At 40.4% G+C, this 27,759-nt stretch overlaps 1 protein-coding gene across 1 annotated transcript; it reads left to right on the top strand.

Moving 5' to 3' along the window:
* Positions 1-440: 440 nt before the first annotated feature.
* LOC132209196 (ral guanine nucleotide dissociation stimulator-like 1) lies at positions 441-18,522 on the top strand. The gene is made up of 8 exons (XM_059644332.1): positions 441-523; positions 1,084-1,116; positions 2,956-3,107; positions 4,829-4,888; positions 7,373-7,547; positions 9,304-9,519; positions 12,941-13,055; positions 14,519-18,522. Exons 3-8 carry the CDS (start codon positions 3,049-3,051, stop codon positions 14,629-14,631), a joined length of 738 nt encoding a protein of 245 aa, XP_059500315.1. The 5' UTR covers positions 441-523; positions 1,084-1,116; positions 2,956-3,048; the 3' UTR covers positions 14,632-18,522.
* The last annotated feature ends 9,237 nt before the right edge of the window (positions 18,523-27,759 follow it).

Raw genomic sequence — 27,759 nt, 5'->3', positions numbered from 1 at the left:
TAAATTATTTCTTCAGGTAAGAGAGGTGTCTAATGAAAAGACATTGAGAAGAATTATATTCTTGAGTTTACAAAAAAATAACGTTTAAACTTGTTGAGACAAAGTTTTGGAGATCTGGTGAGGTAAATTGTTTTTATCTTCAAGCGAAATTGCACATTACGTAGAAAATTTCCAGTCTCCAAATGATGAGGTTACACAAATATTGAGTTTGGTTTCCAGTTCACAGATGAGGGATCAAACGTTTAACTTGCCTGGCCTTGATAGATCTAACTTTGCATTCCACTGTATAACTGTCTAAAATTTTGAGTCCTAAATTTTGATTCTAAATAGATTTAGTTGTATGATCAAGGGAATAAATAAGACATGGAGTAGTAATTTTGAGAAATAGGACAATGAGTTCACAATGGATTAAACAAATTCACCTCTCTTTTTCTAGGATATCGTTCAGGGAATTGTGCCGTACCTGGGAACTTTCTTCACAGAATTTTCAGCGCTGGATTCGGCTTTCCCGAATTACCATTCAGTAAGTCTCTCTTACAAGATTTGGATTCCTTATTTGCTGATGAGCGCTATTATTATGGTTTCATTGCAAGCTGCTTGTAGATGAGAATCAAAGCAATAAAAAAAATGAATGTTTGATTAATAATCCCAATCAGAATAATTTGATGCTTTGTGCTGTGAATCAAACAATTTGTAAACAAAGGAACATGCAAATCACTTTGCAGTTAATTGAATATGGGTTTAGTTTTTCAAAAGGTTGGATAAATTGCACATCATTTTTATTCTGTACAGGTAAATTGGTTACCTGGATGTCACTGCCTATTGAGCAGTTGAACAGCTGAGAATGTCTTCAGCTTGGTACTGATCTACTTGACTGGAGCAAAGGACTCTATGTAGTGTCCAAGATATGACCTGGTGGTATGACAGATCATTTGTGATTGGCCTTTGACGATATACTAAAATGGAACCAAGTTTACAGAGCTTGAATTTCACTTCTGATCTTTTAAATTTCATGATCTTGTAGTACTGTTTGACCTTTGTACATTTGAATTAATTTTCTTTGTCCTTGTCTATCTCTTACAGAATGGCTTGATCAACTTTGACAAGAGACAAAAAGTTAGTACTGAAAATTGCACTGTACAAAATGTTTGGAATTGTATGAAAGGGGAAAAGCATGCTTTTCAATCTTGTGCTGCTTTATTTGCTTGATGGGGGTGTAGGGGGAGTCGCCAACTGCATCCTAAATGTATATGGTCACTAATAAATCCAATAAAGAATTAAGGAGATGCTTTGTTGCTCAGAGCAGCCAGATTGCAGAAGCTGCTGCTACCAGGACTCGTTGAGAGGATGAGCACAGATGTATTTGAGAGAAAGTTAGATGTCAGAAAGGACACAACGGCATATTTAGAGTTTGAAGCAAGGTGGGAGAGGTGTATAGATCAGCATGGAGCAGTTCAGTCAAATAGCCTGCTTTTGCGCTGCTAATGTGCTGCAATTTACCTTTGAACAGTCACAGCCATGTACAGGATATGCTAGGCGTTATGTGTATGAAGATGTTGTTCAAATAATCTCAGTGTCATGGAAGCTATTTCATTATTGAAGACACTGGGGAAACAATCTCTCCATATTAGTATTTTCCTTTATATGAGAGGCATGATTTCGTCATGGGATGTCAGAAATTGAGGGAGTGCACCTGTTTGGATTCTCACTGACTGGGCAGTATGTTTTACTCCATATTTCTGAATTTGGTAACACCAAATGCTCAAACAACCCTGTTGTCATGGCTACTGTTGAGGGTATCATCAAATCCCTATAGTGTGGAAACAGGCCGTGCAGCCCAAAAAGTTCATAGGGCCACTCTGAAGAGGGTCCCACCCAGACCCATTCCCCATGTCTAACTCACTGAAGCAAAATATCCCTGGGCACTACGGGCAATTTAGCATGGGCAATCCACCTAACATGCACATCTTTGCACCTTGGGAGGAAACCAGAGCACCCAGAGATAACCCACTCAGATTGTATTTTCATCTGGTACTGCAACATTCAGCAGGCAACCTGAGAATATGAATTTGAGAGGAATTTGACCTTATGGCAAACAATGAATTCTTGCTTACAGAGCTGTAACTTGAGGTCCCTATGAATAAAATAGGTTCTGATGAGAAGCAGCTGATGCTGAATTTGCCAAACTGGGCCATGTGATGTAAAATCAGCTGGGTGGCAAAATAGGCATCCAACGCTGTGTGACTCCAATTCACCAGCTCGGAATGTAATCTGTCAAATGGCCCGCCATTTGTCGTGGCTGATGTGGATGTAGTGAAGTGTTTCTTTTCACTGACCTGTTGAAAACTGGCTGGCACTTTCCAACTTGGCAATAACATGTTGTCAGAGTTTGACTTAGAAAGGTCTGCCCCTTTTTACATGTCAAATTGTGACAAGATTCAACCAAGAAGCCAATGAGGTTGAAAGAAAATCGTCCAGTAACTTTGAGCTGCTCATGGTCCATTCAATTTCATGGTGGTGCAACCTTGAAAAATTAACTCAACATTTTCACCGTCTGTCTTGGTATCAGTTACTATAGATCAGCCACTTATTTTGTACTTGGCAGACTTCCTTTTGCTTAGATCAATGATCTTTCATAACATTTCTTGTCTTCACCCTAAATCAGCTTATGGTTCTTAAGTGAATCTTTTTTAAAAATAATCCATCTTTGAAGCACTGCTTTGGGAATTAGTGTCCTGAAATCATCCTGGATAATTTGTACAGAAATATCTCCTTGAAAAGTCACATTTGTGTCATTTATTTCCAAAGCAGAAATATTTTTGTGACATGATGTACTGTGCACTTTGAATAAAGTTATTGATGCTGTTCAAAATACCACGGACTCGGATTTAGCAGAAGCAATTACAGCAGTTTAAACTTGCTTTAACAGCTCATTATTTATTTGTGTTCTTTCAGGAATATGAAATAATTTTGGGTATCAAATCCCTGCAGTTTGCTTGCTCATCTTACACCCTTCGTCCAAACGAGAATTTTCTAGACTTGTTCTTTATGCAACAATACTTAAGTGAGGATAGCGAGTACGTAACTGGTATTGTAGGAGTGTGCAGGTAAAGCAGTTAAGGGTTGTGTGTGAAATCTTCTCTCGTTATATTTGCTGTTTAATGCTAGTGAGCTGCCAGTTTACTTACTGTCTTCCTTTTCCTTGGCTTCAAATTTTTGACAATGAATTCTGACCTATGAGGATAAAGCCAGTTGCTCAATGAATCAATTCTGTTGTGTTGCATCAAAATGTGTTCTTTGGGATATAATAGTGCAGAGTATACTACCACTAAGCCAATGATTGCAGGAAAATGCAAAAAACTTGATGAATGACCAATTTTAGCAACATGTCCAAGAGCTCCTATTGTGGGTGCACCTACAAATCCAGGTGTAAATTGTACCAGTTTTGAGAAATGTTTCTTTTCCTTCCAATTTCTTTTCAATCCTATTACTAACATAAAATTAACAATAACCCTACACAATTGGTCAGCATTTTAAAGTATCTTTCAATGGTTGCCTAAAAACATCATTCCCTCATCTCGAAATAGCCACAGTATATTTTTAATAATGCAACCAAAAATAATCTCCAACTGAAAAACAAAACACTTTGCCATTGCTGGACCAGAGTTGATGAAGGAACCAGATTATAGATCACTGAAACTAATTTTTTGTTTTGACAGAGCAGGCTTTGTAATAATTACATTGTTTGAAAACAGTTTGCTTCTTCATAAATTGGTGGGCAGAAGTAATTATTTAAAATGCACCTGATGTATCAATTTACATTCCTGCTTTGAAAAACAAAGCTCACTATTAAGCCCGTCCTCAGGCTATGGATGACCATGTGCAGCAAGCACCTGGCATTATCGTCAATTCCATCAGTGGCACAGTCAGTATTGGGCCAACTTCAAACATGGTATTTATTGTAACGGTAATTACAAAATGTTACCGAAATTCACTTTACATAGATCATAAGTTATATTTAAACTTCTTTTGGACCTCTGGGATAGTTTGGTTGATTTTTGGACAGATTGTCTGAAAATATCAGCAACAGAAAGCCTGGTCAAGAGATATACTCCTTCATTTTACTATCTCCGAGATGTGGCATGTGGTGTTCTAGTCACCTGAAGTGACTGATTCATGACCACCTTTCATTGCTTGACATTGTCTGTACATTCACATGACAGTGTGGATGAGGCCCAGAGAAACTCCTGTATAACTTTACAACCTATTGTATCACCTTCGGCACTGGAAGTTTGATTCTCATGTTTTCCAGTTAACTTTTTTCAAGCCCAGTCCTTGTTATTTTTTTCTGTACCTGCTGTAGAAGTTCGAGCATTTTGTTCAATTCCATGTGTTCTGCAAAAAGACTGAGGGGGTTATCGTCTTGGTAAAAAATTACGCAAAGGAACCGCAGATACTGGGAATCAAAAACACAAAGAGAAATTGCTGAAAACATTCAGCAGGTCTGGCAGCGTCTGTCGAAAGAAAGCAGAGTTATCCTTCTGGTCTGGTGACATTTCTTCAGAACTCTTATTGTCTTGATCTGCTGTTCATAAAGCAGAAAAGATCGATGTGCCTACAGTGAGAACTTTTGTCGCTCATTACTCAAAGTAATGTTCAGTGTTCTCCTGCCTGAAAACACGTTCCTTTTGCAAACAAAATTATCATTCTGCAATTTCAAATCTATGTAAATGATTGATTTTGCCATAAATAATAAGAATATTGAACAAAAGCATCTGATTCTTCTTAAATGAATCTTGTCTGAAAATGTTTATTTGCCACCCTGCAGCTCCTCTGAACTCGAGAAACCGCCAAAGCCCAAAAAGAGTGTGTTTAAACGCCTCAGCTGGTAAGTATCCCATGTTAAGCACCGCAAATATCTCATTATTTCCTTTATTATTGGAATGAATGGACAGAAGGGTAATTCCATCTGTTCCTTGACAAATAGAGACATTTGATGTGTGGTCATTATTGCTTCATTGGAGTGAGATTTTTTAGTAACTGTTCGAGTAATTTGAGATGATGCAAGGAGTGGTGCTGTTATTCTCACCTCGTGCATGTGTCTAGTGTAGACTGATTGATAGAGATTCTTTGCTATGACCATGAGTGTAGAATGTGGACCTGTGATGAGCTTGGTATTGCCTAGCGATTCTCATTTATCCAGAGAAGTTTCTGCACCATGGCTAAATTTCACCGGAATAAATTTGTTTATGAGAGACAAGTAAGCAAAAAAGGTGTTACAGTGAATTAAATTTGCGAATTTGAGGGCCTGTATAATGAAAACTAGCAATGTTTAACAATTTTGAGTGAAAAATCAGATTTGTGTTCTACTTTGTGGGTCAGCAGGCAGCAGAAATTTCTTCTGTTGAAAAATTATCAGCCATGCTTCTCACATCTGAAGCTCCACCTCAAAATTACTATCTCAATGGAGTCAAGCTAGGTCAAGGGGAAGCACAACGAGATCTAGGTGTTCTTGTACATCAGTCAATGAAAGCAAGCATGCAGGTACAGCAGGTAGTGAAGAAAGCTAATAGCATGCTGGCCTTCATAACAAGAGGAATTGAGTATAGGAGCAAAGAGGTCCTTCTGCAGCTGTACAGGGTCCCGGTGAGACCGCACCTGGAGTATTGTGTGCAGTTTTGGTCTCCCAATTTGAGGAAGGATATTCTTGCTATTGAGGGAGTGCAGCGTAGGTTCACAAGGTCAATTCCCAGAATGGCGGAACTATCATATGTTGAAAGATTGGAGCGACTGGACTTGGAGACTTGAGTTTAGAAGGATGAGAGGGGATCTGATTGAGACGTATAAGACTATTAAGGGATTGGACACTGTGGAGGCAGGAAGCATGTTTCCGCTGATGGGTGAGTCCAGGACCAGAGGACACAGTTTAAAAATGAGGGGAAGGCCATTTAGAACAGAGTTGAGGAAAAACGTCTTCACCCAGAGAGTGGTGGATATATGGAATGCTCTGCCCCAGAAGGCAGTGGAGGCCAACTCTCTGGATGCTTTCAAGAAAGAGATAAACAGAGCTCTTAAAGATAGTGGAATCAAGGGTTATGGGGATAAGGCAGGAACAGGATACTGATTGTGGATGATCAGCCATGATCATAATGAATGGTGGTGCTGGCTCGAAGGGCCGAATGGCCTACTCCAGCACCTATTGTCTATTGTCTATAAAACTCAAATCTCTTTCCATGTAGGTGACATGAAAGTATGTGTTTGTGTTGTTGTGCATACATGTGTAAAGACTCCAAAGTTATTGTTTTTGATAATTTTCCTGAGTTGGGGATATTATTTTATATTTCTGTTCAATAGGTAAGGACTGACCAGAACTCAGCAAAGTCAGATTTTCCACCACCTACCCGTGTAGAGTTTCAGAGAAGCAAAACCATGCCTTGTTGCTGTGTTGTGCCTTGCAGTGATCTGGACTGTGACATGTGACTATTGTTATATAGAAACCAAGAAAGAGAAGGGAAACACTTATTCACTTCCTAGGATATCTTCTCTTTACATGAGTGTGGATGTTACATGGATGTGATTTAGGCTTCCGTGGCTTAATTGTGATTCTCGAAGTGCAGGCAATCAACGTTGCAGCATTAGTGTGCAATCTCACATTTCAGCAGCCATCTGCTCTTGCTCCCTGCACTATTTAATGCCTAATATACCAACAATCGGGATTTTCAGTGTAGGAATTTTTTTGTCATTGCATCTGCTGTACTTCTTTTGGGAGTTTTGGAAAATTTTCGATGTTAATTATGCAATATAAATGCAAATTGCTGAATAGAAATCCTAACGTTTGCAGTACCAATATACTGAAGGCCAAATTCAGAGTTCACTGTCCTACCTTACAAAGTGTTGTATACAGTTTTCTATCAATTATCAATGGTGTTACTTTGTTTTACGTTTTACTTTTAATAAACTGCAGCTTTCAGGATGAAATTACATACACATTAGCATGTGGCCAGGTTGGGGGAAATTTTCCACCCTGTGGGTATTCAAATCCACATTTTGCCTTTCATGAGATTGAAGTTGATAGCAGGTTGAACAAACACTGCAAAAAGCCCAGATTCTTGTGCCATTGGAATATGCAAACATTGTAACCTATTCATATACTCCCTAACTATTAGACAATGTAACGGTGTTCAATACTAGTAATGCGAGCTCTTGGTATGAGTGTGCCACTATTAATTTCTCACAGGTCAAATGTGGCGCGCATCAAACTCCTGGTACTCTCATCATCAATATACCTTCATTCTAGTTTAATTTTTTTTAACAGTTTCTCTAGAATGCAATGACATTTTCATGTTTGTTGTGTCCCCTTTCCCTTGTGCAGCCTGTTTTCAAAGAGAGGTGTTAAAATACACAACACTCAAACTAAAAGCTCTGAGCAGCGAGCATCCCTTCAGAATGAGGATTCAGACGACAGCATTACCGCAGCCAGCATTTTATCAGATTCCAGCCACTTGGAAATGGAAGAGCCGAGCACTTCGCAAAAAGCGCCGGAAAAGGTGAGACAGTGAGGCACTCATCACGTAAAATATGTTGTTCTTGGAGACTCTGGTTTGTCTAATAATGTCCAGACAGTTTTTTTCTTCTTTCTTTCCTTCCTTTCTTCTGCCTTCCTGCCGTCTTATTATCCTGACTACACTTTGGCAGTCAAGAGGATACAAGGGTACTCAGTGATACCGTCCCAGCCACTGGAGCTGGATGGCTGCCTAGCCAATCTCCTTCGCCTTTCTTTTAAGAGCTATTAGCCGAATAGCCATTTTGATGTTTCAGCCAGACTGAAATCCTTAAAGTGAATGCCGTTCCACCAAGCATCTTCATACCTGGCTGCTGCCAGCAATTTTCCGTCCCAAGTCCCACTTGCCAAAGTTGGGTTACTTGCTTTCAGAACGAAGGCAAGACAGCTGTGCAATTCCCAGCCAAATTCAACCTTTGTGCTGGTTACTGAAGCATTTGATTCCAGAAAAGGTGTTATTCGCTCACGAAGTGAGAGCTGATTTAATTTGTTTTTTTTGAGTTGTGCTGTTGGCTTTGTTTTGCTTAGATATTTTATATGATTTTATACTAATAACCAAAATATTTCATCTTTAATTATTCACAGCATGTTTAATTTCTACACAGTAAATTTTAGTGCATGGGGTACATCTGTCGCAGCTTGAAGCGCACTGCCCACAAAAACAGTATTTAGAGTATGTTGGATAGGTCTTGATCCAGCAATTGCAACAAAGTAATGCAGCTCTCTGCATGGAGTCCTCGTGACTGCACGTTTTGTTTTTCTTCAATATTTGGGCTTTGAGCTGTTGATTAGTGCGTTCTGTGCTGAAGACCATTGTATCTTGGGAGATTATCAAAGTTGTGTTATGGTTATTGTTTACAGAATATGTCTAGGACTTGTCCCAGGGATATTTTCATAATGTATTCCCCTAAGAATTGGGCTAAGTATTATTAGGTCACATTTAGGTGTTTTGGAGTGGTATTTCTTTGTTTCAAAATACCCTCTTCCTTTTTATGGATTCTCCTGTTTAGTGTTGTGACTCCCTGTATGTTAATCATAAACTGAGAGCTGCAGTGACTTGGATGATTTCATTCTGGTTTCTTTAGTTCTCTGCTGTATGTGGTTTGCTGCTGCTGTCTGTCTTTCTTTCTGCCAGTGGTGCTGTGCTGCACACATTCTGACCTGCACAATGCACTGGTTGGCCCATTCGCAGTCACCTGCAATTCATAAATGTGTTTTAACTTCAAACAGTATAGTTGTATTCAAGATTTCTGTGCGTAGCAGGGTGAAGTGGGCAAATAAATATTTATGTAAGCATGTTCACATACTGAGTGCAAACTGAAACCCCAAAGGTTTATCTGACAAACTTAGAATTGAAGCACCAGTTTACATGGTCAAGTGAAATGACCACAATGTTATTATGCTGAAGGAAACTAATTAGTAATTTATGGGCATGCTAAGTACTGAATTGTTGATGTTGACTGAACAGCTAGTAAACACAAGCGGGAGTATAATTCCTCAGAAGTGATCTTTACGGGTAGAGGAAAGAACTGCAAGTTAAATATTTCACAAGACAGCAACGACCAAGAATTCATGTGCAACTTCATGTTCTTACAATTAAGCTGTCCTGTGCAGAATGCCTTCACCTTTGTGGGCAGCAGGACAGCATATTTTGTGTAATAATAAATATAACTGGAAAGGGGGAAGTATCTAATATGCAACAATTGACAAACGTTTTCTTAAACAAAATAATTATTCCACAGCCATTAAGATCCGTGGATACTGCCTCCTCTGGAGGTTTATCCAACAGTGGTGCATCAGCAAAATCAAATTATGACAAAGCCAAGTCTCGTAGGCGTGCAGGTTTGGGCAGCTGCTGGTGTGCAACACGTCGGAGGGACAACCGCCAGAATGAGAAAAGCTGCCTCATCCGAGTCAGATTAGAGGAGGACAGAGCACAAGAATTCAAAACTATTTTGGTAAGTCCCTGGACTGGTTGCTCTCGTCATGCTCGGTCCAAATAATTGCCATTGCTCCCTGCCAGTATCGCAAGAGGAATTTTTATCCCAATTATTTGTTGCGATGCAGTCATATTCAGTGTGTATTTTCCACATTGCTGAAGCCTTTTTTGCTCTATGAGAGTGCTTTGACCATCATTTTGATCCTGTTTTGTAATGCAGTAGCAATGTTTAGGTTTTAGGCCTGAACACATTTTCCTTGCATTTCTCCTTTAAGTGTACATGGCAAGGTGCAGCACTCTGTTGCCCCATTTTGGGGACTGGCTGATAACTATTGAAGAGGAAATATCACAAATTAACACGCACCATTAACTGTACAATAAATCAGCAAGGAGGTACCAGATCTTCAGTTAGCTGACCACAGGCACTTTGGTCCATCTGTAAGCCAATCGAGTAATACTAACAGAGATATTGAATATTTCTTTCCTGGCTTTGGCTCATGTGAAATTTAAAAGGCTGGTGCATGGAAGAAAGCACATCAAAAATGGGTTGGAGAAGAACATAGAACATTACAGCACAGTACAGGCCCTTCGGCCTTCGATGTTGTGCCGACCTGTCATACCAATCTGAAGCCAATCTAACCTACACTATTCCATGTACGTCCATATGCTTGTCCAATGACGACTTAAATGTACCTAAAGTTGGTGAATCTACTACCGTTGCAGGCAAAGCGTTCCAATAGCAAGAGTGCAATCCAAAACAGAATAATTGCCTATTGGCTAGTTCAGGGAAGTCGAAGGAATATTGGCCAAATTAGAAGGCACATAGGTTGTTTTGTTTGATCATGCATTTTCCTTGACAGGATCAGTCGTACTCTGATTGTGCCTCCACAGAGGTCAGTGTGATGTGTGGAAATTGCTTCTAGTGTTTAAATATTGTTAACAAACAGCGCCTCTTTACTCTGGTGAAGAGAACATTTGTTAGCTTGTCAGTGAGTTGGAGATGGGGCAGAACCAGCCTAAGATCTGAGGCAGAATTTGGATAAGCAAATGGCAAACAGCTTGTTTAAATTGAACATCTATGAAACACAGAAAACAAAATTCTCAACCAAAATGACGAAAATGTCTCCTGCTGAATGTGCAACAAATTGTTGCCAACTAATACAGTCATGAGAGGCCAACTAGAAAATCGTGGAATGTTATCACAAAGCAAAACAAAAACTTGAGTTATTGTGTCTGTGTTAAATCTCAGTGAGAAGTAGCCTAATTCGCCACCCATCTCCCCCACCACAACCACCATTGCCCTTTTTAGCCCTGCCCTGCAAATTTTGCTCCATGCAATTATTCAGTTGTCTTTAGAAAGTTATTTAATCTGCTTTAACCACCTATTCGTACATTGCGGTTTGGAAAAAGCAGGATTCTTTTTTGTTTTTGCTTTTTCTCCCCACCAATGACCTTAGATTTTGACCTTGGTACATAGTGTCAGAAGGACCAGTAAACAGTTTCCCTCATTTACTTTAGTTAGCCTGAGCAAATGACTGTTCTTCATGATTCTATGTTCTAATCCTTACCCAATTTTGAGTCTATACCGCCACTGCCCATTTCATTCCACAGGCTTCAATTTTGCTTGCACACTTGTGTGGCACTTCTTCGAACATAATTTAGAAAATCCAATTTATCACCAATGAATCACTAAAATTAGTGATTAATCATTTAAAGTCTGAGCATACAGAGTGGAAAAGGTATTGGTTATTCAAAAAAGATCACTTTTGGGGATGTTAGTTAATGTAAAATAACAAGGTGTCGAGCTGGATGAACAGAGCAGGCCAAGCAGCATCAGAGGAGCAGGAAGGCTGACGTTTCGGGCCTAGACCCTTCCTTAGAAAGATAATGTAGTTCATCTAATCTCTAGTTGTGTAATATTTGACTCTACCACTTATAGAATTGTCGAGACGTACCGAACAAAATATCCCCCCAAACCTTTCCTATTTATGTACTTATTCAAATGTCTTTTAAACATTGTAATTGTGTCTACATCTGCCACTTGCTCAGGAATTTAATTCCACTACATTTTTTGGATTTTTCAGATTTGCTATCCATTAATATATTTAATATGATCTTTGCTTTTGACTGGGTGGCAAAAGTAGTTTTTTTAGCCATGAACTATAGCAAAATTAAAGTAGAATTAAGTGTGAGTTTACTCAACCAGAAAACATTGCAGTTCTCCAGAAGAAACAGAAAATTTACTGGTGCATTTCATCTTCCAGGTCATTGCTCAAACTTGAGCTGAGAAAAGCATTCTCCAAATATAACAGAGAATTAAACAAAAGCAGACAATTGCCCAAAAAACTGGTCTTCTCAATATCCTGCCTATCAAATATTATTCCTGTACAGTCACATTATGATTAAATATTTGCACTGTCTTCAAATCACAAATTGCTAACTGTTTCAAACTGTTAAAGCAATTTTATGAATAATTTATATGAATAAGCATAACATTAGGAAATGTCAGACTTCACAAACAACATTGAGCCATTTGCTGTAATGACAATAAATGTTAAAAGCAGGCAAATTGTATGGGGGTAACAAAGTGGGAAGCTGGATGAACACAGCAGGCCAAGCAGCAGAGCATCTCAGGAGCACACAGTCTGGCCTTTCAGGCCTAGACCCTTTTCTGATGAAGGGTCTAGGCCTGAAACATCAGCTTTTGTGCTCCAAAGATGCTTCTTGACCTGCTGTGTTCATCCAGCTCCACACTTTGTTATCTTGGATTCTCCAGCATCTGCAGTTCCCATTATCTCTGATACAATTTTAACCTCATTGTGAAGCCTCTTCCAGGGATACCTAACCTGAAGAAGTTACCCTCCTCTCTCCGGAAAAACCTCAGTGGATCTTTCTCCCACTGCAACTCTCTTGTAATCTCTTCAGCCTTGAAACAAAGCTTTTCTGTTGAAGGATCTGTGCCCGAAACATCAGCTTTTGTGCTCCTGAGATGCTGCTTGGCCTGCTGTGTTCATCCAGCTCCACATTTTGTTATCTTGGACTCTCCAGCATCTGCAGTTCCCATTATGTCAAATGGTATGGGGGTTTTGGGTGGGAGGGGATGGAAGTGGATTATTTAAATTATGAATTTCGTCATTAGTTACTTGTTTCAAACTGTGTGTATAGGTAAACTTGATCACTGGGCTCTGTTTCCATTCAAATTCCAACCTTTACTGTTCACAGTAACTGTGTTATGGAGCATCGAATGCAGATTTTACAATAACTGTCCTACCAGATATTATTTCATTAATGTAACTTTTACAGCTTACAGTGTAATGTCCAATTAGTTTTCTGGGTGAAAGCAGCAATATTTATAAGCCCTTTGGAAATTGAGGCATTATATATTTCATTTGGTGTGTGTGTCTAATGCATTAATGAAAAGTGAATGTTGTTTTAATTAGGTGACTAATCAAGATCGTGTATCTGAAGTTGTCAACAAAGCCATGACCGCGCTCAAATTTGAACCCGAGCGTCCTCAGGAATTTGATCTAGCACAGATCATTGAATCAAATAAAGGTGAGCAGTAGAAATTGCTTCAATTTAAGTTAAATCTATTTCTGAACAGCATAACAACTGCAAGGGAATTGATATTTTCTTTTGATTTCACCAAAAAGCTGCAGATATCTAAATTTGTATCATTGAACATACCCAAGCATGTTCAGCAGGATTCAACTCTGAGGAATGTAAAGCCAATAAACAACTAATACCTGCACCTAATAAAAGCAAATTATTTCATCAGATTGCCCTAAAGCCAAATCAGAACAAAGAACCACAAATGCTGGAAATCAGAAACTGCTGGAAAAGAACAGCAGCAGTAGCAGCACATGTAGAGAGAAGTCAGGGGTAGTGTTTAGAGTCCAGTAGCCCTTTTGTAAAACTACCTAAAGCCATATTGAGTGAAGGATGTACATCGGGATTTGGGTGTGGCATTAAATCCTGAATTATTCGCATTGTTAGCACATTGTTCTGCTTTGTTCATTCTTATTTTAACTGGTTATTCCAAAATAAATGTTTCCTGTTGCTGAAATCAATCTGTTCTTCCCCTCTTTTTGGCCCGTGGCTGAGAGACCAGAAACATGGTTGGGGTCACTGCTGTCAAGTTGCTAATCTGTCGCAACCCTCCCCCAACCATTTCCTGGTGAAAAGTAGAAACGAGGTCTCATGGGTTTAATTCTGCTGTGGTGTAAAACTTGCCATCCAGGCTGTGTTAAGCAGAATGCCTTATGAAAATGAAAGGTCCCAATGCCTTTGCAGCATGCTATCCCTGTCAGATTTCACAGAAAAGAAAAATCAGTTCCCTGGACGTAAGTCTCACTGACAAAGCTGGAATTTATTCTGCATCCATCATAGCCCTCAGAAAATGGCCATTCACTGGATCACTAACTCGTGTTTGATTTAGGTGCCCTCAGTGGTGTTAGTTTCATGATTCCAACACAATGCTGAAGGAGAGGATAGCTTTTCTCAGTGTTTTCGCATTGATCACACTGCACCTTTTTGTGTTTGATGCTGGTATCAGCAGAAGTGACCATGTAGCTGCTGGGTCATTCGTGAATCAATTGGGGTTTTGCGTTGTTCTGTAGTAAGGAAAATCTGACATCTTTACCTGGGCTACTGTATGCTGACTCTTCACAGCCTCATATGTGGCCTAATAAAGCCACTCAATTGTACAAACTGTCATGAAGAAGGCATGTGCCATCGGACAGTGAGAGGTTTGAAATGGATTTTAGTCTTGACCAACAATGCTCATCCTGAGAATGGGTCTCAGATATAATGGTTTTCAGTTATTGAGTTTACCTAATTTGGTATAACTCCAAGATTTTCTCTTGTGTTTTGTAATACGTTCTGAATCCTTGCAGTACATTTGTTCTGTTCCTCCCAGCCATTGATATTTCCGTATCCAGGAAGCAGTTGGACCTGTGCACAATTAATATGATGAAAACACGTGTGAATAATAATGTGCTTTCCCTCTGCTTTTTCAGTGCTCATACTTCCGGCCGATGCCATCCTGTATTATGCAATGAACAAGAAAGTGAATCATGACTTCATCCTGAGATTCACTGAAAGAAGATCTTCATGTCTATGCAAGTTTTAGCTGTCAGGAACATAATGTTTCATGGGACTCTGTTGGATCTAAAATCTCTGCTCAGTACCAAAAACCCTGCAATATATGAATAAATTACTTTGGCAGTGTTCTACTTTAAATTATTGGACAATTTGGAGAGAGTGACTTGACTTCAGACAATTGCTTAACATTAACTTTTGAGTCCAGTGCTTGTTTGTCCTTTTCAAACATCTTGCACATCAGCTATTTTTTCTGGAATGCTGGAGAATTGAACCCTGCCACCGGTCTTCTATGAACATCACAGTCATGTATCAATTGGTTGGATGAGAAAAAGAATCGTTTACGTATCAATCTTGTTGACCAATTGTGATTGAATTTGCTTGGGTTCCTCAATGGTTGTTTGGTTAAAAAGCAAACCAGCCATTTGTTCAGCCAATGGCAGGATGATGAATACTTCAACTGAAGTGTTTGGTTTGGCCTTTAAACTCTTCAGCACTCCATTCCTGCCTTCAATATTTTTATTTCTCCAGTGGTTTAAACTAATTTGGACAGAATGCCATTGACATGCCTTCAACAAAGGGTAACTACCAGAAATAATAGAGTTGTTTATTACTGCCAGTCATATTGCACTTGTTTGAGACCTTAACTGTTTTTACTTAATGTTCAATTTTACAACAATTTAACATAAAATTATTGTGCCATAGTGGGACATATGAGTGAGACTGTGTGAGTGAGAGTCAGAGTAAGCGATGTGTGAGTGAGACTGAGAGTGTGTGTAAGAGTGAGACTGTGAAGTTAGAGTAAGACTGTACGTGTGAGTGAGACTGAATGACAGTCAGTGTGAGACTGTGTGAGTGATACTGAGAGTTTCTGTGTGAGTGGGTGTGAGAGAGTGGGACTGTATGAAGTCAGAGTGAGACTGTGAGTGAGAGCATGTGTGCGAGTGAGACTGTGAGAGAGAGAGTCAGAGTTAGATTGAGAGAGAGAGAGAGAGACTAGGGATTTGTATGTGAATGAAACCGTGCATTTGTGAGAGTGAGACCATATGTGTGACTAAGAACATGTGTGAGTGAGAGAGTCTGAGTGGGACTGTGTGTGAGTGGGTCTGTGGGTGAGTGAGTGAGTCTGTGTGTCAGTGAGTCAGAGTGAGACTGAGAGAGAGAGAGTAGGAATTTGTATGTGAATGAGACCATGCATTTGTGAGAGTGAAAACATGTGTGTGACTAAGAACATGTGTGTGAGTGAAAGAGTCTGAGTGGGCCCGTGTGTGAGTGGGCCCGTGTGTGAGTGGGCCCGTGTGTGAGTGGGTCAGAGTGAGACTGAGAGAGAAAGAGTAGGAATTTGTATGTGAATGAGACCGTGCATTTGTGAGAGTGAGGCCATGTGTGTGAATAAGAATGTGTGTGTGAGAGAGTCTGAGAGAGACTGTGTGTGAGTGAGACTGTGTTAGTGAGACTGCGAGTGATCCGATGTGAGTGTGACTGTGAGTGAGAGTTTGAGTGACACAGTGAGATTAATTGAGAATGTATGATTGAGTGTGAGACTGAATATTAGTCAGACTGAATAAGATTGTGTGAGAATGTATGAGTGAGAGAGCATGTGTAATTGAGTGAGTTTGAACAAGACCATGTGTGATTGAGACTGTGAACTCAGAGTGAGATTGTGTATGAGTGAGACTGTGTGAGTGTGAGAGGCAAGGTGTGTGAGAGTGAAATCGTGGGAAGTCAGAGTGATACTGTGTGTTTGAACCTCCAAGTAAGACCGTGTGAGGGTGAGACTGTGTGCGAGTGAGTCTATGTACGGGTGAGACTGCATGCGAGTGAGACAGCGTTATGAGTGAGACTGTGTGTGTGAGATATGTACGGGTGAGACTGCGTGCGAGTGAGACTGTGCGCAGGTGAGACTCTGTGTGAGTGAGTCTCTGTGTGGGTGAGACTGTGCACTCAAATGAGACTGGCTAAGAGTGTCAGAGACAGCCTGTGTGAGTGAGACTGAGTTGGTGCGTGAGAGTCAAAATTGGGCATGTGTGTTATTGAGCCTGAGTTTGTGCATGTGACACAATGTGAGTGTCTGTGTGGGAGGGAGTCAAATTACATGTGTGAGACTGTGTGAAGTGAGAATGAGACTGTATGTGTGAGACTGAGACCATGTGTGTGAGTGAAAAAGTCAGAGTGAGACTGTGTATGCGTGTGACTGAAGCTGCAAAGTCAGCGTGATACTGTATGAGTGAGAGCGTGTGAGATTAGATTGGATTCCCTACAGTGTGGAAACAGGACCTTTGACCCCACAAGTCCACACTGCCCCTTGAAGCATCCCACCCAGACCCATCCCCCTACAACCCACACACTCCCAAACACTACGGGCAATTTAGCGTGGCCGATCCACCTCACCTGCACATCTTTGGACTGTGGGAGGAAACCGGAGCACCCAGAGGAAACCCACGCAGACACGGGAAGAATGTACAAACTCCACACAGACACTCACCGGAGGCTGGAATCGAACCCGGGTCCCTGGCGCTGTGAGGCTGCAGTGCTAAACACTGAGACACCATGCCACCCTTGAGATTGTGCTTGTGATACTGTGTGAGACTGAGTGTGAATGAGACTGTTTGAGAGTGTGAGGGAAGGGAGTCAGTCCATGTGTGTGAATGAGTCCATACTTGTGAGTGAAACTGAGTGTGAGTGAGGCTGCGTGAAGTGTGAGTCAGACTGACTGAGTGTGTGTGTGAGCGACTATAACAGGCTGAGTGAGAAATTGTGTGTGTAAGTGTGAGACTGCGAATGAAACTGTCAGAGTGTAAGAGTGAGGGAGTGTGTGTATGAGAGGATATATGAGAGTAAAGTGCAAGCCATCTCAGGGGAAAAAAAAACTAACAAACTAACCATTTATCCAGACCATTAGGTGGGATGATGAGTACTTCAGCTGGTTTGTTTGGCTCGGCCTTTAAAGTCTCCAGCCAACCTTTTGTTTCCAGAGGCTTTAACTAATTCTGCATTAAAAACCCATTGATGTTTTTTAACTCACTGCAACTGCAAGAAATAACAGCACTGTTTATTATTGCCAGTGGTATTGCACTTGTTTGAGACTTTAATTAATGCTCAGCTTTATAATGAATTTATTTTGAATGGTTATATTGTGAGATGTGCGTGCGTGTGTAAGAGAATATATATTTGTAAAGTGCAAACCATTTTGGGGATAAAAGGTATTTAAAAGATGTACAGGGGACCAGATCACCTCAGACATGAATACTGTAAGACACTTGTTGTTCCTAGTTTATCTGCTCATGTTCCATTACTCAGACCTGTCATTGTTTCAAGTGGGTCTCATTGGTTAACAGCCAATTTGAAACTCATTCATTGACCTTTTCATCTTCATGCAATCACATCTCACGTGCAGGACAGCGTTGGTTATGTATATTCACTTTTCAAATGGATCCAAAACAAAAATCCATTCAAAGTAGCAAAATATCAGGAATTTTTAACAGTATTTGAGTCTCTGTCAAATTCACATTTGCACGATGTATAAATTAACACCAGGAACAACAAGCACTTTAACATTTCTGGCATTCCTTTCTTCCACAGGCAATGTTCGAGCCTCCTTCCCAATGTGAATCAATGAGCTCTGGTGAGGAAGGGCTTTAGAGAGCTCACCGCCCTGATTTTTGAGAGGTCATATGTATTTTATTTCCTTCTCCTCCTGTAAATCGCTTGGTGCTCGACATAGGATTCACTAATTAGACATTTACACATAACCACTTTAAAATTAAAATGGTTCACCATCGAGGCTATGCCAACAATACCAGCCACAGGTAGAAGAGAAAATCATCTGAGTTCTTTGTCTAAGTTTGTTTCTAAAAATAGTGTTCAGTAAATGTTTTCAATGTTCTTACATTTGTTTTAAATTAAAAAACTTAAATTGCAATCTTTTGTTTCATTCTTTTGAAGTAGAAGACAAATTCTAGGCTGAGGGAGTATACTTCATCTCTAATTAGTGCTGCTTCACTAAATATAACCTCCTATCAGCAATTTGTGTTGAGAGCTCACCTCCACGAACCATGTATCTGGGGCAATTGATAGTCATAATCCTAGAGAGCAAGGCAGGTACCTTGGCATCACACAGGAAATCTCTATTGGGGGGGCAGCTGATGGACAAACTGGTTGAACAAATAATGGCTCTGCCAGGATTGGAACAGTTTGTTTGCAATACGTGGGAAAGGTGCCTCCATTAAAAATGGCCTCTGACATCCGTCTACTCACTTGCATCACTGACCCCATGCCATTTGTAAAATGCAAGCCTCAGTGCAAAGGCCACATTGGTCTTGATGCACTTTCAAAGAATTTCTGTGCAAGACTGTTGAATAATGGTGTTTGCAGTGACTGTCACATCAGCGCTGTGGGGCAACTCGTGCTGGCACAAGCATTGGTGGGACAGATAAAAGAGTTAGCTCCAGGAATAGTGGGTGTACTGTTGTAGTTTTCCTCATCTTTGGATTCTGGGGAAGTATCTGGAAAACTGCCAATGTGACACCCCTATTCAAAAAGAGAGGGAGGCAAAAGGCAGGTAACTTTAGGCCAAACATTTAATGTTGAAAAGGTGTTGGGATCAATCATTAAGGAAATAATAACAGTGCATTTGGAAAGCAATAATCTAATTAAACAGAGTCATCATGACTCCATGAAAGAGAAATCATGTCTGACTATTAGTTTTTTGAAGAATGCTGAACCAGAGCAGTTAGGGGGGAACCAGTACATGTGTTATATTTGGAATTCGAGCAGGCGTTCATCAAGGTACCTCACAAAAGGTTAAGCCTTACAGTAAAAACCATGGTGTTGGAGGTGATAAGTTGACATGGATGGAGAATTGGCTAACAGCCAGGAAGCAGTGAGCAGGGATTAGAGGTTCTTTTCCAACTTGGTGACCTGCGACCAGTGGAGTTTCACAGGGATCAGTACTGGGACGGCAACTGTTTACAACAAATATAAATAACTTGGGGTAATGAAGTGTAAGTACCTGGGCCGAATTTGCAGAAAATGTAAAAAAAAAAGTAGAAAAGTGGGTTGTGAGAGATGTACACACATTTCACATTGAAATATTGATATCTGAATAGACAAAAAGCAAATGCAGTATAATGTGGGAAAATGCAAAGTTGTTAATTTTGGAAGGAAGAACAAAAGAGTTGTTTTATTCAAATGGAGAAAAAAAAGCAGAAATCTGCAATAAAGGCAGTTGAGGTCCTTGTGCACAAAACACAGGAAGTTGGCACACAGATGCAGCAGATAAACACGAAGACGAATCGAATATTGGCCCTTGTCTTACATTCCAACCACTTAAAATGAGGGAGTTGTGCTGGTGGGATACATTTGGACTATGTCAGCAGTTTTTCCTCCCTTATTTAAAAGATATCATTTTACTGGAGGCAGCTCAAAGAAGGTTCACTAGATGATCTCCAATGTGTTGGGATGACCTTATGAGCAAAGGCTAATCAGATTGGGACTCTACTGTCCGGAACTTTTTAAAAAATGAGGATGTGATTTCAGTGAATCGTACAGGATTCTTAAGAGGCCTGACAGGGTAAATGTGGAAAGGATGTTTCCTTCATGGGAGACTATATGTCCAGAAGGTATAGTCCCCAAATAAAAGGTGCCACGTTAGAATTGAATCTGAGAAGTAGCTTTATTGTCACATATACTCAAATGTCACAGATCGGGCCATTTCAGGTACAGAGGTACCCAGGTTAAGATTCTTAAGTACAAATTCTTGGTCAGATTGACAATTAGAAAAATAAAGAAAGAAAAGTTTCAGGATTATTGATCAGAGTAATAAGGGAGAACAATAAGCAAGAAATTCACCGTGATAGTTCACAGGAATAAATTTTAAAATATCAGTAAGAAGTTCAGAATGTCAGTCCTTTTAACCCAGTTCACGCTGGCACCGAGCCTCCAGTCTGAGCCTAAACTCCTGACCATGCCAGGCTTCACTTTGAGCCTCTCGAGGCCGGGAGACTGCTCTGGAATCACCTCAAGGCCAGAAGTCCATGCTAAGGCATGTCAGCCAATGGATCACCTTGCTGGGCCTACACTGAGGCTGGACATTCAGGGCATCACCGAGAAGAAAGAAGCCAAAATAGGGAAAACAAAACAGAAAAGAAATGGCCAGAGTTGACAGGTCCTACTCCTCAGCCTAAGACTGAGGCGAGGAGGAATTTGTTCTGAGACTTAAGAGTCTCTGGTACTCATGGAGTCATTGAGCTCTATAGCACAGAAACAGACCGTCTGGTCCAATTGTCCCTGCCAACCAAATATCCTAAACTGATCTAGTCCGATTTGTCAGCATTTGGCCCATATCCCTCCAAACCCTTCCTATTTATATACCCATCCGCATTCCTTTTAACTGTCATTGTACCCACTTCCACCACTGGAGTCAGGCTCACCGGTCTATAGTTCCCTGGCTTTTTCTTACCACCTGTCTGAAATAATGGCACTGCGTTAGCCAACCTCCAGTCTGCTGGCAACTCGCACATGGTTTTTGATGATATGAATACCTCAGCAAAGGGCCCAGTAATTTACCCGAGCTTCCCACAATGCTCTGGGTTACACTTGATAGGTCCCAGGGACTTATCCACCTTTATACATTTTAAAACCTCCGGCACTTCCTCTGTAATATGGACTGTTTTCAGGACATCACTGTTTATTTCCCCAGGTTCCCTAGCTTCCACGTCCTTCTCCAGGGGAAATACTGATGTGAAATATTCATTTAGTATCTCACCCACCTCCTGCGGTTTCACACACAGACGGCCTTTTTGATCTTTAAAGGGCTCTACTATCTCCCTTGTTACTGTTTTGCCCTTATTATTGTTATAGAATCTCTTTGGATGCTCTTTAACTGCACTTGCCAAAGCCATTCCATGTCCCTTTTTTGCACTCGTGGTTTCCCTCCTAAATATATACTTATTGCCCCTATACTTGTTCAGGGAGTCACTCAATCCCAGCTGTCCAAACCCAATATATGGCTCATTTTTCTTAACCGGACCCTCAATTTCTCTATTCATCCGGCATTCCTGGCACCTCCCAGCCCTACCCTTCACATTATCGTCAACAAACTGTCTCTGGACTCTCCTTAACTATTTTTTAAAGGAGTCCTGATTCCCAATCTTTACCTGCAAATAATCTCTCCCAGTCAAATTTTGAAAGTAAAAACCCTGAAGAAACTGCGGATGCTTAAATTGGAAACAAAAGCTGAAATTGCTGGAAAAGTCTGACAGAATCTGTGGAGAGAAATCAGTGTTTGCGTTTCGGATCGAGTGACACTCCTTCAGAATCTAGGAAGGGTCACTCGACCTGAAACGTTAACTCTGATTTCTCTCAACAGATGCTGCAACACCTGCTGAACTTTACCAGCGATTTCTGTTTTCATAACTTTTGAAAGTTCCTGCCTAATTCCATCAAGATAGGGCTTTTTCCAATTTAATTTTTTGATCAATCTGTCCTTTTCCAGAACTATTTTAAAACTATAGAATTATGATCACTTTCCCAAAGTACTCCCTTACTGTGACCTCAATCATTTCACCTGCCTTATTCCCAATAGGTCAAGTTTTTCTCCTTCTCTTGTACATACATCCACATACTGAATAAGAAAGTTTTCTTTCACACATGCAATAAATTCCTTCCCATCCCACCTCTTAACACTGTGCCAGGCCCAGTCTATGTTTGGAAAGTTAAAATCCCCAACCATTAGAAACCTATTATTCTCACAGATATCTGAGAATTCCTTCGATATTTTCTTCTCAATTTCCCGTTGACGACTGGGGGTGACTTTTGTACAATCCCAACAAGATGGTCACCCCTTTCTTATTTCATAGTTCAACCCAAATAATTTCCTTGGGCAAACTCCCAGAAATCCTCCCTAAGTACTCGCTAAGTACAGCCATAATGTTATCCCAAACCAAAATCACCATTCCCCCTCCTCTCTTTCCTCCCCTTAAGTCCCTCGTATTGTCCACTAACAAAACTGTTTAATCCTGCTGTCAAATTTAAGCCCTTTAATAAATTCCCAATATGTGCCAATATTTAACCCCAATCCGGAGGTCTAATTTTGAGTATTAACCTATTTAATCCTTTTTATAAAATCTTACTGATGCTTTCTGAAAGTCTAAACATATTACTTGCATGAGGGAAGCAGCAGGGACCTGAGGGGCAATATTTTCACACAGAGGGTGGATTGCATGTGGAATGAACTGCCAGAGGAAGTGGTACAGACAACTACAGCTGAATTCTGCTTCTACATTTATAAGACATTTGGACAGTTACCCAAAGAGGAAAGCTTCAGAGGGGGATAAAGGCAAATGAGGTTAGTACAGTTTGGGAAACTTGGTCGGCACGGACAAGTTGGACTGAAGGGTCTATTTCTGTGCTGTATAACTCTGTGACTCTAATAAATGCTCTAAGTTGAATGTTTATATTACTACGTTTCATTATTGGAACTAGTAGATTTTCGTGCAATCCTGAAGTGAAAATATTAAAAGCAAACTTGCTTTCAGTAATGTATGTTTCCCATGGCCTGATGTAGATGTTTGCAAAAATCTGAGCTCAGACATCCCCACCAAAAGATTTAACTTGGCTGCAGTGGCAAATGTGATGTGTCCTGTTCTGCAGGGAAACCAGGTAATGGCTTACGTTGTGAAGGTGACCCATGGCAGCTGATATGGGGGATTTTCTCAATAGTTCCAACATGAGGGTATTGATATAATCTCAGCTGCATCACGCTTGGCAGTCATCAGCATAGTTTCAGAACACAAATGGCAGTTTCATTAACGTAAATTGTGGTATTTATCAAATCAGATGATCACAATATGTTTGATAATGCTACTCAACCAGTTTCTGCTCATTACTGAATTGCTCAGCAAGGCTCCCTGTCTGTAGAACTTTAATATTTTATATAAAGTGGAAATTATTCTTCAAGGTTAGTGGTGGAATTCCGCATCTTATAACTTCTGCATACTGACCTCTGTTTAGAGCATTAGCTAAATCCCTGGTCATGATGCTTTGCTCACAAGATTTTTATCAAAATGTTGTTTGATGCTCATTGCTTTTTCCCTTTTCTAAAAAGGAAAGCTGCATGTTTATTTTTGCAGTGACTGAGCTCTGAGGTGGTGAGGCTGTTTTATCGGAAAATGCATCTAGGACCAAAGCAGGGCGAAGGAAATGTTAGCTGAAATGTTTGCTGAAATGTTAGTTTTGTCGCTTCACAGATGTTGCCTGAGTATTTCCAGCACTTTCTGTTTTCCCCAATTTCCCCACATTCTGATTTCCTGCTTCTGTAGTATTTTGCTTTAATTTCATTTAGGTTGAGTTAGCCTGTGAAATACATGATTAACTGTTACATATTAACAAAAATACTGTCCCAGTAGGATCAAACAGGTTGGAAAACATTAGTCTTTCAACAGCAGACCCTTAACTATTGAAACAGCCATTCTTCATCCCTGTTAAATTTCTGTTGGAATATGCAATTCACAACAAGCAGAATATTCAGTTCTTCACACAGGGTTGGTTTGGCCCCTACAGTGATTATGTGTAGTGAATGAAGAATTGAAAACCAAAAGTAATTTGGAAGAGGATTGCATTGTAGCAGCACATATTGTACATTTCCGCAGAGATAGCTAAAACAGTTGGAGCAGCAAACAACATATTTTCTGATGAAGGCTTGAAACGTAAATAGGATTCAATGCAGCTAAGTCAGGCTCCACATGGTTTACATAGAACATGGAACATTACAGCACAGTACAGGCCCTTCGGCCCTCGATGTTTGTCTCTGTCCTGTCCACAGTTAGTTGCTATTGAAATATACTGCATGGAAAAAAAGACTAATAGTCCAGGAGTCTGCAGCATGTTCTAAACAGTTTAGTTTCCTGGATGACCTCCTGATGTTTACCTTTAGAATCCCAAATTGGTCCTGTGGGAATTGTGGTACTGTCAACTAGACTGAGAACTGGAAAATACATATTTTCAGTTTCTAACAGAATGTAGGAACACGAGTGAGCTAGTCAGACCCCTCAGCCTGCTCTGTCATTCAATTAGAACATGTTTCATCATCTACAATAAAGCTCCATTATCCCTTGATGCCATCAGTGTACAAACATCTTTCCATTTTTGTCTTGAGTGTGCTTAATGTCTGAGCTTCCGTAACACACTGTGGTATAGAATTCTAAAAATTCAGCAAGCTTTGAGTGAAGAAATTCTTCATACCTTGGTCTTAAATGGCCCATCTCTTATTCTGAGATTATATCCTCTGCCTTTAGCCTTGCCAGCTGGAAGAAACATTTTATCTGCATGCATGCTGACAATCTCCATGAGATTTGTATTCGTTTCAATAAGATCTCCAAGCATTCATCGAAACACGAGAGAATATTTATTTTGAGTCATTCATGGGATGAGGGCATCGCTGGTGAGACCAGCATTTATTGCCCATCCCAAATTGCCCAGAGGACAATAAAGAGTCAACCACATTGCTGTGGGTCTGGAGTCACGTGAAGGCCAGACCAGGTAAGGATGGCAGTTTCCTTCCCCAAAGAACATTAGTGAGCCAGAATCATTTTCCCAACAATTAACAATGGATTCGTAGACATCATTAGATCCTCAATTCAAGATTTTTATCGAAATCAAGTTCCACCATCTGCCATGCGCATGGTAGGATTTGAACTGGGCTCCCCAGAACATTACCTGGGACTGTTGGTTAATAGTTCAGCAATAATACCCACTAGGCCTTCACCTCCCCCAGGGAGGTCAGCTTCCTCAATCTATCCTCATAAGACACACACACCATCACGAGAATTAGTCTGCTGATCCTTCATTGCACTGTCTCTACTTATCCTTTGTTGGAGAAGGAGCCCAAAACTGTGCACAGTACAGTCTCACCAATGCCCAAAACAGTTGCAGCAAGATGCCTCAAGTCCTGTGCTTAAATCCCATTGTGATAAGGGCCAATGGTTTATCTTCCCAACAGCTTGCTGTACCTGCTGCTCACTGGAAGGCTCAAGATAGCCAGGTCCTTACAGACAGCAACACTTCTCAACCTTTCACTATTTAAGAAAGGCTCTGTCTTTCATTTTCCCTCATTCTAAAGTGGAAAATTTCACATTACATTCCAATTGCCGTGTCCTTACCAAGTCACATAAACTGTCCAAATCCCATTCAGATTCCCTTCTCAACTTCACTTAGAAGCATTAATATAAAAGTAATCCAACTTCAAATGGCTGTGTGGATATACTACACTGTGGCTCTTTGTGACAGATGTAAGTAAATCTGTGTTGGTTTTATGCAACCTTTCGATGCCATATACCAGAGCCAGTCCTAAGAAGATCAGTGTTCTGCCTATTTGATGCTGATACAAATGGAATCACACTTACAGCCACTAGGAAAGCCACAACTCTCCAACTTTCCAGTTCAACAACCCCAGCCTGTTTCAATCCCTTTGGGAATGGCACCACCTCATAAAAATTGACATCAGACTATTAAAATATTGTACGGGTAAAGTCTTGCAATGAAAATTTGGCAGAATGAAACAGTAAATGGTCTGTAGTGTTGGCTGGTCAGAGAAAGCTTCAAGTGAACCAGGTAACTCAATACAGTATGGAAGTAGGCTATTCGGCCCATCGACTGTACACCGACATTCTGAAGATCCCTGAACCACCTGCATTGCCCATGTCCACACCACCTAACTTGCATATCTTTGGAGGAAACTGGAGCACCCAGAGGAAACCCACACAGACAGGAGAAGAATGTGCAAACTTCACACAGTCACCTGAGGCCGGAATCAAACCTCAGTCCTTTTCCGACACCATATTGATATCCACTTACTTCTTGATAAACCTAACTAAAATGTTCAGGGAAATCATAACACAGTTCTGGAGCAGGTGGAGTTTGAACGCAGCACTCCAGGCTCAGAATTAAGGACACTACCACCATGGTTTCACTTTCTGATCGACAATGTAAGTAGCTAAAGGCACAACAATAAAACAAATCATCTTAAACTTGAAGGGATTGTGCACTTTGGGATTAATCACGAACTTGTGAAAATGTAAAGTTTCTCAGTGACTTTGTGTACAATGCAACTAGTTAATCCTTGGAAATTGACCTACGGTCGTATGTCAGAGCTAGTTTAATGCCTGCATTTCGAAGTTGCAATGCAGTTCAAACTGTTTTTTGCCTGTCAATGTTCCAAAGCCGGAATTGATGTAATCACAGGAGGGGAACTCTTGCAGTTTGTAAGAGAGGGGAAACTGGAAATAGGAAATTTTCAAAATCAATATGATCAGTTCTTTAAAAATACATTTAAACCTAATTTGAATGGGAAGCCAAAAATTCCAGCTGTAAATTTAATGCAAGCACTAAGAAGTCGCAGGCAGCAATATTAGACAGTTATGAAATGAAAATTACAATTGATGAGCTTTCCATTTCAAACTGTTTGAAGATATTTCTCTGATAGGCATAGGTAATGGAGAACTAGTGGATGTGGTACATATGGATATTCAGAAGGATTTTCCAAGAGATCGCACAGTGAGTTAGGAAATTGAAGCAAAGGGTGTAGGGAGGAACATATGCAAACTGAAAAGTGAAAGTTAGGTTTCCCTTCATTTGCAGGGTATTGGAATACAGCAATAATGATGTCTTGCAGCAGTTCCATAGAATGTCGGTGAGACGGTACTTGAAGTATTGTGTCCAGTTTGCTGAGAAAGAATATACTGAACAATGAGGAAATGCAGTGGGTATTCTCGAGATTACTCCCACAGATGGCAAAATTGTCTGATCAGAAAACTCATTCTGCGTTCTCCAAGTTTAAAAGAGTGAGAGTGATCACAGTGAAACTGAGAAAATTCACACAGACGGGACTGACTAACACAGGGACATGGAGAACAGCAAGCAGGTGAGATGAGGGAGAATCCGAAAATATTCCACATGTACATCAAGTGGAATGGAATAATCAGGGAACAAATAGGGCCCACCAGAAACAAAGGGACAATGTGTGTGTGAAGCTGGAGAACCATGATAGATGAGTATTTCATGCCTGTTTTAATTGGGAGAAGGAGGATTCGGGGACAGAATTCAAGAAGATGAACTGTGAAGCCCTTTAGCAGATGGATATATGATGCAAGCAGTGATTGAT

The sequence above is a fragment of the Stegostoma tigrinum genome, unplaced genomic scaffold (assembly GCF_030684315.1).
Source record: "Stegostoma tigrinum isolate sSteTig4 unplaced genomic scaffold, sSteTig4.hap1 scaffold_70, whole genome shotgun sequence".
Classification (NCBI taxonomy): domain Eukaryota; kingdom Metazoa; phylum Chordata; class Chondrichthyes; order Orectolobiformes; family Stegostomatidae; genus Stegostoma; species Stegostoma tigrinum.
The sequence above is the reverse complement of the archived record's forward strand: the minus strand, read 5'-3'. Positions and strand labels throughout refer to the sequence as shown.